At 45.1% G+C, this 17652-nt stretch overlaps 1 protein-coding gene across 4 annotated transcripts in view; it reads left to right on the top strand.

The window, feature by feature from the left end:
• The first annotated feature begins 1796 nt into the window (after positions 1-1796).
• cep89 (centrosomal protein 89) overlaps positions 1797-17652 on the top strand; it is a 111346-nt gene continuing 95490 nt past the window's right edge. For 2 of the 4 annotated variants that reach the window (XM_067997987.1, XM_067997985.1), the window contains exons 1-4: positions 1797-1971; positions 3702-3801; positions 8667-8773; positions 9818-9991. In XM_067997987.1, coding sequence (XP_067854088.1) covers positions 3736-3801; positions 8667-8773; positions 9818-9991 — 347 coding nt within the window. In that variant the 5' untranslated portion in view covers positions 1797-1971; positions 3702-3735. The remainder of the gene's footprint in view (positions 1972-3701; positions 3802-8666; positions 8774-9817; positions 9992-17652) is intronic. The other 2 variants (XM_067997988.1, XM_067997986.1) reach the window with 1 other exon arrangement.

Genomic DNA, 17652 nt, shown 5'->3' with positions numbered 1-17652 from the left:
AATACCATGCACCTTATTTTTAATAACAAGCCTGCTACGTGGCACCTTATTAAATATTTTTTGAAAATCTATGTGCAGAACATCTGCTGCATTTCCTTTATCGATACAATCCATTGTTTCCTCAAAGAACTCTTAAATTTATCAGACGCAGCTTGCCTTTTCCAAATCCATGCTAGCTTCCTAAATTAATCCATGTCTTTCTAAGTGAGTATTAATTTTAACCTGTATTATGACCTCTAGAAGCTTACCTACTACCTATGTTAGGGTAACTGGTCTATTGTTACTTGGCTTATCCTTTTCTACTTTCTTAAATAGTGCTGATACATTGGCAACCCTCCAGTCGTCTGACACAACTCCCAAAATTAAGGATATTTTAAAGATTTTGATCAGAGCCTCTGGTATTACTTCTCCAACTTCCCTAAACATTATAGCATGCATGGCATCAGTGTCCAGTTCCTTTTCTACTTTGAGTTCCACAGCCGTTTTCAGGACTATTTCCTTCTCAATACTTATCCTATCTAATTGCTCCACACCCTTTTCTTGTACTACCACACAAGTTGCATTTATATAGCACCTTTAATGTAGTAAAATATCCCAAGGCACTTCACAGGAGCGTAATCAGACATAATTTGACACCAAGCCAAAGGGGACATTAGAACAGCTGACCACAAGCTTGGTCAAAGAGGTAGGTTTTAAGGAGGGTCTTAAAGGAGGAGAGAGGTGGAGAGGCAGAGAGATTTAGGAAGACAATTCCAGAGCTTAGGGCCTAGACAGTTGAAGGCATGGCTGCCAATGGTGGGGTGAAGGAAGTAGGGGATGGTCAAGAGGCCAGATTTGGAGTAACGCAGAGTTCTCCAAGGGTTGTATGACTGGAAGAGATTACAGAGATAGGGAGGGGCGAGGCCATGGATGGATTTGAACACGAGGTTGAGAAGTTTAACATGGAGGCCTTCGGGGACAGGGAGCTGATGTAGGTCAGCGAGCACAGGGATGATGGGTGAACAGGACTTGGTGCAAGTTAGGATACAGGCAGCAGAGTTTTGGATGAGCTTAAGTTTATGGAGGATGGAAGATAGGAGGCTGGCTAGGAGAGCATTGGAATAGTAGGGGCTGGAGGTAGCAAAGGCATGAATGAAGGTTTCAGCAGAAGGGCTGAGGCAGGAATGGAGATGGGCGGTATTACGGAGGTGGAAGTAAGCAGTCTTGGTGATGAGAGAGGCTGTGAAAATCCTGGCAAGGTATTTCTGAAGTTCCTTCATGCTCCATGAGATGATTTCTTTTTCACTTCCAATTTAACTATTCTTTTACTTTTTATGTGTTTCTAAAATCATGTATTATTCCCTTTTCATTATCTGCCAGTCTTCATAGCCTCAATAATCTAATTTCTTCAAACCATTTGCTAAGTCCTTATCTATCTATTAACAATCATCTCTGAAATTACCAGACCAGTGGTCACCCTATTAATAAATTAACTGGCACACATATCACATCGTTCAAGCTCCCAATGCTAATATTGGCTTCCTGGAGAAGGGAGAGACTTCGAGATACAACACTGGGAGATGAGTGACAGCAGAGGGAGCCAATCAAATGGGTCAATTGGTGCACGAACGGACATGTGACAGCCCCAATCACCGTGAAGAGTGGGCGGGAGGTCTCTTCTTCTCCAATCACAAGGCAGTGCATAGATTTCAAACGGCCCTTGTTGCTAAGATAATCAACGCCGACTGCGATTGGATGGATTGGCGCCACTGACCCTATGGAATGAGGTTTTATTTGGAGGTAGACGTGGACGCAAAGCGAGTCTGGGAAGCGTTCGTGTGACTTGTCGGTGTGGAAGTTTCCTGGCGATCATTTAGCAGTAAATGCTGCATTGGTGCTGAGTGTCACTAGTGGGTTGCAACAGAGCAGCCTGATCTTCAGCTGCAAGTCAAAATGCCATTCAGATTTAGAAGGAAGGATCAAATGCCGTTTGTAAGTGAGATCAGATTTCTCCTCCTTACTCAGCTTAAAGCAGTGGGCACGACTCGTGACAACGGCCCTGTCAGCGGTTTCTAACCCGAGCACCGTCACTCCGTAAAGTAAAATGATTGGGTGCTGTAGATTTTTATTCATCAAGAATAGTTTGTCATTTAGGAATCTTCATAACAAGTTCAGGAGATTCGAGGCAAAAATCATTATCAATGTGAATGATCTTTTAAATGTTTTATACGGCGTAATAGGAATTTGGTGCATAATTCTTATTGCATGATTATGAGATTGTAAGGAAGCAATGGGAGTTCAACTGACAGCAAGAGAATTAGTTGGCTCTAAAGTGGAAGGAGTTGGGTCAGAGTGAGAGTTTGATGCTGAGAGTTACTGTTGAGTCATTTAGAGTGTCTGATTGAACAGTTGCTAGATACGTGAATTGATCACCAAGAATGGGGCGAGAGAATGAGCGGAGAGTTGGACTTACAAAAGTTGGGAGTTTTTAAAGTTTAGAGGTTTAAGTTTAGCATCGAAACAGTAAATGTGGTGATGATACGATTATAGGATAAACTGATGACTTGCACAACATTCATAGTGTGGGCAATCGTGGATCTGCAGAGCAGAATGCATATGCATGAAATACCAGACGGTCACGTTGCTCAAAAGAAGGAAAGCTGAGCTTGAGATCTTGCTGATGACTTTGTTTATCCATCAATGCAGTCGTGGGGAATATGAGGCTCAAATCAGACTGGCTCTGTTAATACTGCTTGTGGAGCAATTTGTGCTTTTTAGACAATGAATATTTGAGGGTTGGGACAGACCACCATCAATGCAGCATGTGGGTCCATTTTGGGGGTGACTATTATGCACAGTGCTGTCAAGAAATTTGGTGGCTCTGGAAGAGACGCTCTGTGGTCTGCCCATGTTTGTGTTACTTTCTCTTTTTTTCTATTTTCTTTCTCTCCTTTGCTGTTAGCTTTTCTCAATTTTATTGTCTCACTGTGTCTGTTACTTTCACCATTTCCCTTACCCTCTTTCTTTGTTACTCTCTTGTGTTGTGTTACTGTTACTCCTGTTCTTTATTTTTAATGTGTTACTCTTTCTGTGCCTTTGTGCCTCCCTTTCTCTGTCATTGTTTATTTCTCTGGTCCTCCAATACCAGCCCACTTCTTGTTCCCACTCCACCAGTGGTAGCTGTGTCTTCAGCCACCTCTGAAACTTCTTCTCTCAGCATCTCTGCCATACCACTTCTCTCCCCTGCTTTCAAAACCCTTAAGACCCTCATCTTTGACCAAGCTTTTGTCCCATCCTGACTCTTTTCCCCCCCCCCCTCCTTCTACCCCTGCTTGCCACCACCCTATAAACATTGAGATGTTTCTCTGTGCGTAATGAGTGCTTTGGAAATAAAGTTGTTATTCTCTCTCTGCTCTTGGTGCTTTCACTGTATTAGGGATTAGAGGGATGAGTTATGAGGAACAACTAGGTAAGTGTAAGATTAATGAATGGTAAATCTGTAAAATATGTACAGAATATTAATCAAAGGTGTTTGGTGAATCGTCTCCCCTTTCCTACACTTTCACTAGCTGAGATTTGGCTTACTGACAGAATTAAAGAGCCGTATTCAATGCCCTGGTTTGTAAAGTGTGCACTTTGTATTCAACATGTTGCTAATGTATTTCAGCATTCAGCTATTCCTCTGAAATAGGAACGTAATATATATGAACTCTTTCTTTTAGTAGACTGGCTGCTGTAGCATTACCTTCCTCTGGGATGCCCAGCTTCTTATTTGGAGATGTTCTTGGTGAATCATCGTCACTGGTCGTTGTCACCTCCTTGGTAGTTGCTTTCTTTCTTTGGTCATTGTTGTCTTGTCCTAGCTTAGCAAATTTGCATGTACATTATATCTACGGTATACTGTTACTTTAAATTTTCTCTGGGTCTTGAGACTTAAGCTATTAACCAATAATTGTGAAACAATTTATAAGTTTTATGTTTGATCAAACTCTTTAACAATCTCTGCCTTTTGCAGAACTGCTTCAAAGGTTCTTTACAACTTTTTAGCTGTCTGTTCTTTCTAGAAAGCTTCCTAACACTTTCTTAGAGTCTTCTTGGAATTTCTCTTCTGCTTAAGATAGGGTGGGGAATAGCATGGCTTTTTATACCTTATATTCAGCTAATCCAAGTTTTTAAAAATTATTTGTTCATGGGATGTCGGTGTCACTGGCAAAGCCAGCATTTAATGCCCATCCCTAATTGCCCTTGAGAGTCCCACTTAGGAGATTTATTTTAGTGATAAATCAAGAGGATTAATTCAAAGGTGTCAGACACTGTTATTGTTGGATACCAATTAATTTGCTGAAGGCCTGGTTCTACACTTTTTGCTAGTGCTTAATTCATGACTTGGACACTAAGGTTGTGAACCCATTTTATAGGAAGGTGATAGAAGAGCAAATTTGCAGGGAAATTACAGAGGGGTGCAAAAGCCATAGAGTAGTGGTAATGGGGGACTTCAACTATCCTTATATGGACTGGGATAGTAATAACATAAGGGGCAAAGAGGGGGAGGAATTTCTGAAGTGTGTTCAGGAGAACTTTCTTGACCAGTACGTTTCCAGCCCAACGAGGAAGGAGGCATTGTTGGACTTGGTTCTGGGGAATGAGGCGGGCCAAGTGGAGCAAGTGTCAGTGGGGAACATTTAGGGAACAGTGATCATAGTGTCATAAGGTTTGGAATAGCTATGGAAAAGGATATGGACCACTCTAAAGTAAAAAATACTCAATTGGAGGAGGGCTAATTTCAGTGGGATGAGAACAGATCTGGCACGGGTAAATTAGAATCAAAGATTGGCAGGTAGAACTGTAATTGAACAATGGGTGGCCTTTAAGGAGGAGATGGTTCAGGTACAGTCCAGGTACATTCCCATGAGGGAGAAAGGTAGGACAACTAAAACCAGCGCCCCCTAGACAAAAGAGATAGTGAGCAAGATGAAGCAGAAGAAAAGGACGTATGACTGCTGTCAGGTTGATAACACAAGTGAGAACCAGGCTGAATATAGAAAGTTCAGAGGGGAAGTGAAAAAGGAAGTAAGAGGAGCAAAGAGAGACTAGGAGAATAGATAGGTGGCAAACATAAAAGGGAATACAAAAGTCTTCTATAGGCATGTAAACAGCAAGTTCAAAGCTGATGTCAGAAAGCACTTCTTTACACACAGTGTGGCTAATACCTAGAATGCTGGGTGGCAAAAAGTCTGGTGTCATTTAAAACCTTTGGATACTGTGATGAGATTGTAGCTTTTTATGGAAGATAAGCTAAATGAGCCAAATGGCCTCCTTCATCTGTACTTAACTTTTTTTCCTTCAGTGATTGGCAACTGCTGCCTTTTCTTCCAGCAGTTTCTCTGAATTGGATCAGAGCTGCAGGAGGAGGTGAGCTGGGAGGTGGCTGTAGGTAACACCAAGCAGAGAGCCGAAGGAGCAAGCACTGGAAGGCAGGAATGATCGAGTCATGAGTCTTTGTGCTCTGCATATGAATTCTTAATGTTCGGCTTTAGACTATTAAGGGCTAGACCCTGGGATATTGATGAGCCTGGTGTACTTTGGATCCAGGTTACTTACTTTGCATGATGGGGGAGGAATGAAGAAGAATCTTTGAAGCGATTAGAAGGTGGAATGGGCATGTTTATGGGTTAAAATTTTGATTCTTTTTGTGAATTATTGAAGTTTTTGTTCTTAATTATATGACCATTTCACACTTACAGTATACCCCTAAAAATAAACTATCATGTTGGAGATTCATTTTTGCTGTAAAGTGATTGGGCAGTTATATTTGCTGCAGTGGGTAGATTTTTTTTTTGTGGAGGAGGAAGATTCTTGGGGTAATTTTAACCCGGAGCCAGGAAAGGGGCGGGGCGGGGGGGGGGGTCAAATCGCAGACGGGGAACACGGAAGTACGGGTTTCCCGGACATCCTTACGATTTTGACGTAAGAACGTTTTTTTTTGTCGGTTTGCCGTCCAACTGGCTGGCCTGATTGACAGGCTGGCCTCAGTCAGACAGGAGCAGAGCAAGGGAGAGGACATAAAAAGGTAAGTCTTCAGGTAAGCCTTTTGTTGTCTGGTTGGGGGGCGCACAGGTGGACATGGGGGCACTGATGGGCATAGTGGCATTGCTGGTCAAGGGGGGTCATGGGTGGGGAGGGAGAGAGAGTTAGTCATTGGAGGCATCAGTCATGGGGGTGGGGTGGGGTGATTGGGGGAACGATTGGGGGTGATTGCGGGGGTCCCAAGATCGTTGGGAGGGGATCAAAGATCGGGGGGGCGAGTCCGCGATGTTGGGGAGTCGCTGCAGTTAGGCTTGTTGGGCCCAGGGGAAGCACTCCTGCTCTTCCAGGCCCCAAACAGTCCCAGAAAGGCACTTATCTGCAGTTTCGGGCCTTCTCGCTTCCTTTCGCATGGCGTGAAGGAAAAGGCCCGGGAATCTCAAGGGCAATTAGGGATGGGCAATAAATGCTGGCCTTGTCAGCGACGCCCACATCCCATGAATGAATAATAAAAAAAATCCTGGCTGCCAGGGGTTGAAATTGAAAAACCTTTGAAAATGAAGGCCCGCTGCCTCCTTGAAAGGTTTTAGTCACCAACCCGCCTCCTGGGAACAGGTTGGTTGCCTGCCCCTCATCCCGCTCTGGTGAAAACCGGAAATGGGCGTGTTGGGGGCAGGTCTGAAATTGATGCGATTTTCAGTGGCCCCTCCCCCGGCCCAACCCACCTGTTTTTCAAAGTTAAAATTCTGCCCTTTGTGTAATATGATTGGTGAATAACAAAAGTAGAAAATAACCCATTAAAATGGAGAAAAATGCAGAGTTAATTTTGAGGAAGAAGAAATGACACTTAACCAATGAGAAGGAAGAAATTTCATGGCCTTTCACAATATTTGCTACAGTCATATTTGTCATTAGGGGCATTTTGTGCTAAATAGATATGTAAATTAAAATATTTCTATACAAACGTTTATTTAAGTTTTGTATATTTTTTGATTTGAATAATAACAAATTCTCTCTACAGTGTTTATGTATTTTACAGTATAATTGATGCAAGTACCCGTGGTTGACCAATTTGATGCAAGTTGATTTGTTTAGAAATGGCTCTTTAGCTAGCTATCAAAAGAAGAATAGAAAGTTGGTTACTAATTTAATGCAGTGACCTTTTGTTGATTCTTAGTTGAGATTCCAACCAATGCCATTATCTAAATAATTGTTCATTATTGTTAATAATTGCATAGGAAATATAAGGCCACAGTGTCTATTCAGTTGTCTGATGTTTTATTAATTTCCATGACTTCAACATGTGCGCTTTTACTGAATGTTTAATTGAAACCAGCTTTTTATGCTTTTGAGAATAGTGCATGACTTGGTGCAGCAATTACACATTCATCTGTGTTTGAAACTGGATATTTTCTTAGGAGCTGCTGTAAGTAGGGTTCTGGTACTTGCCTTCTAAAAAGATGCCAATTTGGGTATTGCACGCTCTCTACAGTAAGAATCATTTTGAGTAAGTTGCTTTCTGTGCAGCTGGACTATTTGCTGGTATAAGACATACAAGCTTATTAGTGTCCTCTGATGTTACATGGAGTTAAATCAGTGTTTCACTTACAAAGTACAGTGGAATTATGAATCTTTGATTTATAGTAAGTGATTTCTTTTTAAATCAAATATTTTCTCTCTCAACAAGATGGCTACAAATTTATCTAGTTATTACAAAGCACTGTTAACTCAGGGAGTTTTAATAGGTAACATTAATGTATTAATAGAGAGAACAGAGGAGCTGACATATTGGGTGTGCATATTTGTAAAAGTGTTTTGACACAAAGTCCACACCTGATACATCAGTTCCTGTGTTCTCTCCGTAGATGCTGCCTGACTTGCTGTGTGTTTACAGTGTTTTCTGTTTTTGTTTCAGATTTCCAGCATCTACAGTTTGTGGCTTTTTTCTTTATTAATTTGTTAATGTTCTCCACAGCTCATTACTTTCTGAGAATATGTTTTGCAATTTGAATATAGTTATGCAGTTATGTTTACAATAGTTCTGCTGGTCTACTTAAAAAGGCAGACATGCTTTAACATATGTATTTTAGCTGTGAAATTTGTATTGATATTTTGCAAGTACTTGAGGTGTTTGAATTGCAGATTGGATTGATGAGCATAGTGTTCACAATGTTTCTAGTTTTGAAAATTATGTGTAAAGGGAGTGAAATGTCTGCCTTATTGCTGTTAAACTATTATGTGATATTCCTATTTTAACATTAATGTTTTATGCTGATACTGTGAATTGTAATTTTGTAACGTGTTTGTATTTAAGGTTTGAGTATTGGATTTGACAACTGCAGCAGAAAATCTTAACAAACTATTTTTATTCAACATTTTAATATTTCAGATTTCCATGGGACTGATATGACAGGCAATTATTGCACAATAGAGCAGTTGATATCAATTTCACTGGAAGCTGAATGTAAAAAAAATTATACAATGGGACACAATTGAACTGATTTTGCAAAACTGAAATCATTTGAACTTTATTTAATTTAATCAAGAAAACTTTTTTTCAGAATAGTGAGCCAGTACTGTAACCTTAATTTAATTCATTTTGGGTAGTTTCCTTGTATTATTTTTGTTGTTTTGACTAACCACATTTTTGACCATTTGTCTAGAAACACATAGCTCATGGCTTGGTCCCTGCTGCCACCATAGCTCCCAGAGCTGCTGTTCCCCGTACCCCTCCCCCTCGCAGCCCCAACCCTTCTCCAGAGAGACCAAGGTACACTCTATTTTCATTTTATTTTTGCATGCTTGTTGTCCTAGAAACATTAATCTAATAGTCTTGGTTCATATAGGAGTTTCATCCAAGGTTTAAATTAATTATTTGATCGCTTTCAAAACAACGCATTTATGATGTGCTCTTGTGATATTGCTGGCTTGCATTAGTTATTCCATATTTGATTTAATATCCTAGTCAGTATATACAGATGCCAATTTATCTGCAATGAAGTTTTGCTTGAAATTTACATAAATATTGTTTAGATTATTTCCCAGGAGGAAAGTTTTTAAGGGCTATGGGGAAAGGGCAGGGAGTGGAACTAATTGATAGCTCCTTCAAAGAGCTGGCATGGGCACAATGGACCAAATGGCCTCCTTCTGTGTTGTATCGTTCTATGATTCTATGAGAAAAAAGCTGATTATTATTAATTCATTAAGTATTGACACTCCTTTAGGGCATTTATAATATGTACATCTTAATTGTTATAACTTTCATTAACTTATTTTTTGCAAATAGTTGTTGTTGTATATTGTACAGCAGCATTGGAAAAAATACCAATTCCTGGGTGTTCTGGCTTTGTATTCTTTTAATAAATGTAAGGTGTGGGAGGTCTGCAAAGGAAAGGGGATTTCTAATAGTGAGATAGTCCAGTCCCACAGTGAGTTCTGAATGTCGAATTGAGTGCTGATTGCATATTGGATCCTCATTATAAGAAAATAGAAGACCTCGCTGTTGAAGGGTGTTTTGGAGAGGGTTGGGGAAGGGGGATGGGCAGGACAATATTGTGATTGTCACTGTCACCTGTTATGTTGCATAGCTGGAAAGGCTTCTTTGCTGGAAATGTGAGAATAAAATACACTTGCGAGATTTCAGTTTTTAAAATGTATGTGCTTACAGAGTTAGGATTTTACAAAAAAAAATAAAGATAATGTAATTTTATGCCTAATATCATATAAATATCTTAAAATTATCCTTTCTGAAGCATATTGCACTTTTCAACATTTTTTTGTTTCTGTTGCAAATTGAATTGATTTACTATTTCAGGTCAGCACTTGCAGCAGTGATTTTAACCTCATGTTTGACTGGTCGTACAGTTGCCATTCCTCAACCACATTTGGCATGGCCGCGACAAAGGTCCTATTCTGAAAGTGATGGCACACGATCAGAACAGAGAAGCTTTCTTGAACCTTATGCCAGTGTGACTGATCTTGGATTAAGGTATTGTACAGCTAATTCATAGCATCTTAATTGAATGGTCTGTTCAGTACAGTTATTACAAATGTCTGTGTGTTATTAAAAAAAAAATGGAACAAATTCCCTGTGGGGAAGGGTGGACGCAACCATGCTAAGTTTCTAGAGATGCATGTTCAGGACCTCCGTTGGTGAATGTTAAAGTTTGTGGGGTCGGGGGAGATACTTGCTTTGCATGGCAGTGGCGGGCACCCACGCCACTTGAGTACATATAGTGTGCCTGCCTGCCAGGATGGCCAGAAAGTCTGGAGGAAGAGTGGCCTACTGGGGTAGGGGAAGCATGCTGGAATCCTCCCTGGAAACATTGGTCAGCTGCTCCAGGTGGCCCCCTTGGGCTGCATGTAAACATTTTAAAATAAAAGAAATTCAAACTCCTCTTCAGGGGTCAAGGTCATGATTCAGGCCTTGACTCCCAGATGGCCTGACTAGGCATACCGGCTACCAATCCTGCATTCGCCGACTGAGAGGCCAGGGAAGCAGGAACGCTGATGGTTAGAGTTGCTGCCCCGGCCATGCTCCGGCCCTCTCTTGCACCGAAGGCTTTGCAAGGGGTGGGCTGAAGCTTTGTTCCTTATAAGGCTGAGCTGGAATTTTAGTGCAGCTCTTCACTGGTGTCCTGGGACATATTCCAGTTTTATGTAATTATTTGGGGTGGATTTGCCTCCTGTGGAGTATTGGTGAAAGAATTTAAATACATTAAGGAAGGGATCAAGAGTGTTAATCTCAGTAATATGTACCGTACTAGTGAAATGCTGTACATTATTGTTCATTTTGGGAAAAGTTTGAAAAGGCTGCCATGTTTAAAAAAGAAATATTGGGATTGATATTAACACCCCCCCCCCCCCCCCCCAACCATGGTGGGCGGGAGAGGGTCGGGGGTTCAAAAATTAAAAATCGTGAAACGTGACTTCACCCCGCCTCATATACGCCTGCCACCATTTTTACGGTGGTGGATTGCGTGGCTTGCCTGTGTCCCATCTTGGATAGGCAGAACAGTTCATTATAATATTTAAATCAGGCTTCCTCCGAACAATTGGGAACCTGATTTAAATTTACCGGTTGCCAGCTAAATTTCCCAGGGGTCGGGAAACCCGGCGGCTAAATGAAGGCTGCAGCAGCTGGCTGCAGAAGGTTAGTGCTTTTTAGAGCACGCCTTGTGAGCCAGGAGGAGCAGGAGTGCTCCCTCCGGCCCCTCAAGCAAACCTTCTGACAGTCGCAGCCTTTCCTCGCTGACTTGCGATCTGCCGGCACCCACCAACCCCTGATTTTTGGCTGCCTGCTTCGTGATCTGCTGACCCCCACCACCAGCCACCGATCTTTCCCAATTGGCGGGGACTGGTCAATCTGTCCTGCTGTTGAATTCAGCAGGACCTCTGCGACCCCGGGATTTCCAGGTTCCCCCCCCAACCCCCCGCTTCCCTGTAAATATCAGGGCCTTTGTCTTTTATTTTGTAGCAGTATATCAAGAACCATTCCATTTGCAGAAACCTGTGTAACCATTGGTGTTTTGAGCAATTTTTGTTCAGTACTGAAATATCTGTTTGTTTGAGGTCTAATGATATGGAAGTACCAAGCCCATTGGATTCATGAAGTGATCTTGTACTGAAGGATTTAATCATTGTCATCCTCCATTTGACCCATGTGGCTCGATATTACCAGGGCTGTGGGTTCGCGGCAGGGGGTCATGCGCCCGGTGAAATCCATCAGCTCTGCACGCAATTACAGGATAATTGAAGCCACTTACCTTTGGTTCCGGGTTTCCCGCTGCTAAGCTGCGCGTCAGGCGGACTGCGCATGCGCAGTAACGTCTGACAGCTGGAGGAGCTCTATTTAAAGGGGCAGTCCACCAATGCTGCTCCTGCTGCAAACAATGAATGCAACATCATGGAGCACTCCAGAGGGAAGGCTGCCCCAAGATTCTCGGACTCCTCACTCCAGCTGCTGCTGGATGGGGTGAGGAGGAGGAGGGAAACATTGTTCCCATCGGATGGGAGGAAGTGCCCTCCCTCCACCACGAGGAAGGCATGGTTGGAGGTGGCAGAGGAGGTCAGCAGCTGCGGCAACGTTGCACGGACCTGGGTCCAATGCCACAAGAGATTTAATGACCTAACCAGGTCAGGCAAAGTGAGTACACTTGCGCATTCTCCCACATTGTCTTCCACATCACCTCCACCACCACACAACTCCTTCTGCACTGCCACCACAACGCTCTCGCATCACTCCTCACATCCACTCAACTATCATCCTCACCGTGCCTGCACGTACTCACCGCCCCTGTCCCCATTCGAACACTACCACGCACCCCAATCCTCATACAATGTCATGGCCATGTGGCACACGCACCCTTCCAACCATCTCCCTCATGCTCAACCCACCCACACCAATGCATGCAGCGTCTCACCATGCAAGCATCACTCAATCACGCCTCTGTATTTTGCCTTGATAGGAGAAGAGATGCCAGCACGGACCGGAGGGGCCCCGCCACACCAGTTGGTCCTAACGGACGCAGAGCAGCAGGCGTTAGATATCAGCCGCATGCTGGAGTGCCTGTCCGTGGCGGATGCAGAGGCTGGGGCTGCACAAACGGCCGGTGACAGAAAGCTAACACTCAGCACACATGATAGCGAATGATCTTAGCATCACTTGGCATCTGCCGCACCTCAGCATCTGTCCACATGCCTAATATTGCTTTCTGTTCTCTTGCAGGGCCGTCTGCGAGCGTCGTGAGCGTGGAGGGCGATTCCTCAGAGGACCTGCCGGTCTCTGAGGGTCCATCGTCACATCCGAGCCTTGCATCCACCAGCGCAGATACACACACCTCGGTGGGTCCCCGTCCTCACTTAGTTGGGCTTGCACATGGTGAGTCACCATGCACATGTGAGCATGAGCAGACCCTGGTGGCAGGGGCAGCTGTGGAGAGTCCGCGTCGGTGGGAGCACTCTTCTCCAGGCTCTGCTCAGCTGGACCCAGATGCTGAACCCTGGGGGCCAGCCGTGAAAAGGAGAGCCGTCGAGGGGCAGCAGCACATTGCCGAGGCGCTGGAACAGGTACCACGCGCACTCTCCACAATCGCGCAGGTGATGGAGGAATCCAACTCCTGCATGAGGGGAATGGTGGCACAGGTACAGGAGGGTATCTCTGAGATAGTGTCGCAGGGACGTGAAGGCATCTCTGAGATAGTGTCGCGGGTAGGTGCGGGAATGTCTGCGATGGAGGAAAGGCTAGCCTCCCTCGAGCGTCAAGCACAGCTCAGCAATGAGTCCATCCAGGCCCTGACAACGGCCATTCGGATTCAGGGTGAGCAACATTCTGCCGCCTTAAACAGGCTGACAGATACATTATAGGTGGCCTTCCAAGGCCTCACACAGGTCCTCCAAACTGCCGTCCAGCAGGGTGGAAGGAGTGATGTGGGCCTGGGCCAGGAGAGCGATGATGGGGAAAGGGGACATGGAAGTGGGGACACCACGCAAAGCGCTCCCACGTCTCACCCATTACCCCCCCTCTCAACCAGTACCCGCAATGCTGCCCCCTTTCCAGGTGACCGAGTCTGCCCCTGCACAGGTGCAGGTGGAGTAGTCTTTGGAGGGGCCCTCATGGGCACCGAAACCCAGAGGGCATCGGCCCAAAGCATCGCATCGGCCAGGGCTTGGACGAGCAACCTGCCACTACCTCTGCTGAAGCCACAGGGGTAGCACTACATAGGGGTTCCCGGAAGCGCAAGGCGAAGGTGTTGTGAGCACAAAGGGACTGCACGAGGGTGTATGACGATCTGTCGTGTTTTTTATTTCTATTTGTTCAGTTCACATCCACAATAAACCCCATTGTTATCACCACTACTGCCACGTCTTGCCCATTCTTGACTGGCTTGTGCAATAGGTCCCTTTCGTGGGGCTCACCATGAAGACGAACACCTGGTCCCACCCATTGGGTCATACTACAGTGGGTGCAGGTGTAGTTGCACCACTGTTCCGTGCAGGGGGCAGGGGAGGGGGCTGGTATGGCCGCTCCTCTGTCCAGGTGATGAAGTCTCGACTCTTCAGACAGTCCGATGTTAAGAGAACCGTTCACATATCAGTGCAACCCTGGCCTCACAAGCAGCCAGGTGAGCCGCTGTTCCGCCCATGGGTCATTCCTCCTCGGCCCCCTCCTCCTCCTCGTCCTCAATATGGGAGGCGGATGTGGATGGGGCCTCATCCAGCGGCACCCCTCTCTGTGTCATGTTGTGCAGGGCACAACAGACGACTATGATGCGTGGCGCGTATTGGAGCGCTCCCCCAGACTGATTGAGGCACCTGAAGCGCATCGTAAGCAACCCTAAAGCCTGCTCAATTGTGGACCTGGTAGCGATGTGGCTGTCGTCATACCGATGCTGTGGCTCGATGGTGGGGTTCCTCAGAGGTGTCATAAGCCACGTGTGCAGGGGATAGCCCTTGTCCCCGAGGAGCCAGCCCTTGCGGGTGTTGGGTGAGTGGAAGAGGGGCGGCACGGTGGACTCCCTGAGGATGAAGGAATCGTGGCAGCTGCCAGGGTATCTGGCGCACATGTGTAGGGATCTCTTGTGGTGGTCACAGATGAGCTGAGTGTTCATGGAGTGATAACTCTTCCTGTTGATGAACAGTCCTGGCTCGTGTGGAGGTGCCCGTATTGCTATATGGGTGCAATCGATTACACCCTGCACCCGTGGGAAGCCAGCCACAGCATGGAATCCAACTGCCCTCTCCATCTGGCTGCGGTCATCCATGGGGAAGTTGATATAGTGCGAGGCCCTGTGAAACAAGCCATCGGTGACCTGCCTTATGCACTTGTGTGCAGACGACTAAGAGACGCCGGTGATGTCCCCGGTGGCACCCTGGAAGGATCCGGAGGCGAAGAAGTTGAAGGCAGTGGTGACTGACAGCGACAGGTAAGATGATGCTGCTTGGTCCATCCGGGAGCAGCTCGCCGTTAAGGAGGCTGCAGATGTCTGCAACTACCTGGCGACTGACTCTGAGCCTCCGTATGCACTGCTCCTCAGAGGTCCAGGAAGCTGAGCCTCGGTCTGTAGACCCTGTGGCGAGGGTAGTGCCTTCTGCGACGCATCTCTCTGCGGTTGCCCTCCCTCCTGCTGTGCCGGTGGATGTGCCACAGCACCGTGTTGTGGAGCTCCACGTGTCAGGGGCGGACGGCGAGGCTGGTGATGCTGTTCGTCCTCCGAGGAGGTCACGACTGCAACTACGGCGGCCCCCATCCGGAAGGTGTACCCCCGGGGGACTTCCACGAGGTAGGTAAATTTGTCCGCACACCGGGGTTGCGGTTCCAGGTTGGTGAATTTTCTTGTTAGGAGGAGGGTGGTGGAGGCCAAACTTTGTCCAATGTGACGGAGTGGCCTCCTGCGATGGTGAAGGGTTCCCCCCCCCCACCCCCCGACCTGTCAAATAGACCTTTGCAGCTGCTGCTGGCTGCAACACGTCCGTTTGAACTGGGAGTGTTTCCCCCGGTACGGGAAACAGTCTCTGTCAATTGCAAAATCCCATCCCTCCTAATATAACAGGTCAATCAGGTCTGTAAATGACCTGAAATAGCAAGATAAATACTGTTAAATGGCACCCCGCCGGCTTTAATTGCCTGCGTGAGTCCCACATGCGGGGGCTGCGCACGCACGTCGGCGCGTCTGTGGGGAACCCGGAAGTGGGCGGGTTGGAGCTGGGCTCCCGACTCGCTCCGGGATTCCCCGATTTTCGGAGCCTCCCCCGCCAGGAACGCACCCGATAGCGGGTGCTAATATCGGACCCATGATTTAGGATATTGTTATAAGTCAATTGTTTGAGTTGCTTCCTTGACCTGTTTTGATGTTTGTTATGTATTCACCAGTACTTCTGAGTAATTTTAACATAACCCATTTGACAGGAAATTGACAAGATCGGACTGGTTTTACACTCTGGTTCTTATTGGCTCCTAATTCTGCAGCAAGCAAAAAAAAGCTTCTAACTTTGACCTTTTAGACTAACCTTCAGCCTCACCTCTCCCTACATTGTGTCTTCATTAAGCTCTCACCTACTAGAATATTGTGCTTATTAAATTAAACCTAGATATTGGATTTAAATGTTAAAAGGAAAGTGACCAGCTAGGGGTAGTACTTTTTATTGGGAAGTAGTGCACCTATGTAAGAGTGAAACATTTTTCAGTATTTCAGTATCTTGCTGTGTTTCTCGTTTGTTTCTCTCTATGAAGAAAGACAATTTCTGGTTCTCAGTTGTACCAGCTAGTTGGTTTGCTGACATTTGTTACAGATGGTCAGGGAGACTCAAATGGCAGTTTTCCGTGAGAGGGAAATCAATATGGCTAGGTGAGGGGTAAATTCCTCTTTTAATGAAAAACTGTGGAATCTATCTTTTCCCATAATTAACAACCCATCATTAATGAGATTGCATTTTCAAAACTTGCACATTTCAAGCCCTACTTTTCCTTGTTTTCTATAGTGGGTTGTTGATTACAAAGAACACATAAATTGTCCTTGTTTCGTTAAAAGGAATCTCATCAGTAAGTTGAGTAGAACTTGCACAATTTTTTCAGTTACATAAATAGGGAAGCACCTTAGGTTAAAAGTATTCCTTGCCTTGCCAATATCCTTTTAAATGCATTTTTATTTTCAAATTGCTCAAATAAAAAGAATTCCTATAAGATTATATGTGGCATAATCAGAGGAGCTGGTTTAAGGCACTACTTACTGGCTGAAGGGTTATTGTTGCATCTTTTCTATTCAAAAGTCTTGAAACTGATATTTAGAATCATCGAAAAGTTACAGCACAGAAGGAGGCCAGTCGGCCCATCGAGTCTGTGCTGGCTCTTTGTAAGAGCAATCCAGTTAGTCCCATTCTCCCGCTCTTTCCCTGTAGCCCTGCCAATTTTTTCCCGTCAAGTATTTATCCAATTCCTTTTTGAAACCCACAATTGAATCTGCTTCCATCACCCTTTCAGGCAGCGCATTCCAGATCATAACCACTCGCTGTGTGTAAAAAAAAAAAAAAAGTTTTTCTTCATGTCGCCTTTGGTTCTTTTGCCAATCATCTTAAATCTGTGTCCTTTGGTTCACGACTCTTCTGTCAATGCGAACAGTTGCTCTTTATTTACTTTTATCTAAACCCTTCATGATTTTGAACACTTTTATCAAATTTGCTCTCAACCTTCCCTGCTCGAAGGAGAACAACCCCAGCTTCTCCAGTCTATCCACGTAACTGAAGTCCCTCATCCCTGGAACCATTCTAGTAAATCTTTTCTGCAACTTCTTTAAGGCCTTCACATCCTTCCTAAAGTGCGGTGCTTAGAATTGGACAGAATACTCCAGTTGTGGCTGAGCCAGTGTTTTATAAAGGTTCATCATAACCTCCTTGCTTTTGTACTCTGCCTCTATTTATAAAGCCCAGGATCCCGTATGCTTTCTTAACTGCTTTCTCAACCTGTCCTGCCACCTACAAAGGTTTGTGCCCGTATACTCCCAGGTCTCTCTGTACCTGCACCCCTTTTAGAATTGTACCATTTAGTTTATATTGCCTCTCCTCATTCTTCCTGCCACAATGTATCACTTCACATTTCTCTGTTAAATTTCATCTGCCATACCACCAGCCTGTCAATGTCCTCTTGAAGTCTAT

Source organism: Heptranchias perlo, chromosome 16 (assembly GCF_035084215.1).
Source record: "Heptranchias perlo isolate sHepPer1 chromosome 16, sHepPer1.hap1, whole genome shotgun sequence".
In the NCBI taxonomy this organism is placed as follows: domain Eukaryota; kingdom Metazoa; phylum Chordata; class Chondrichthyes; order Hexanchiformes; family Hexanchidae; genus Heptranchias; species Heptranchias perlo.
The sequence above is the reverse complement of the archived record's forward strand: the minus strand, read 5'-3'. Positions and strand labels throughout refer to the sequence as shown.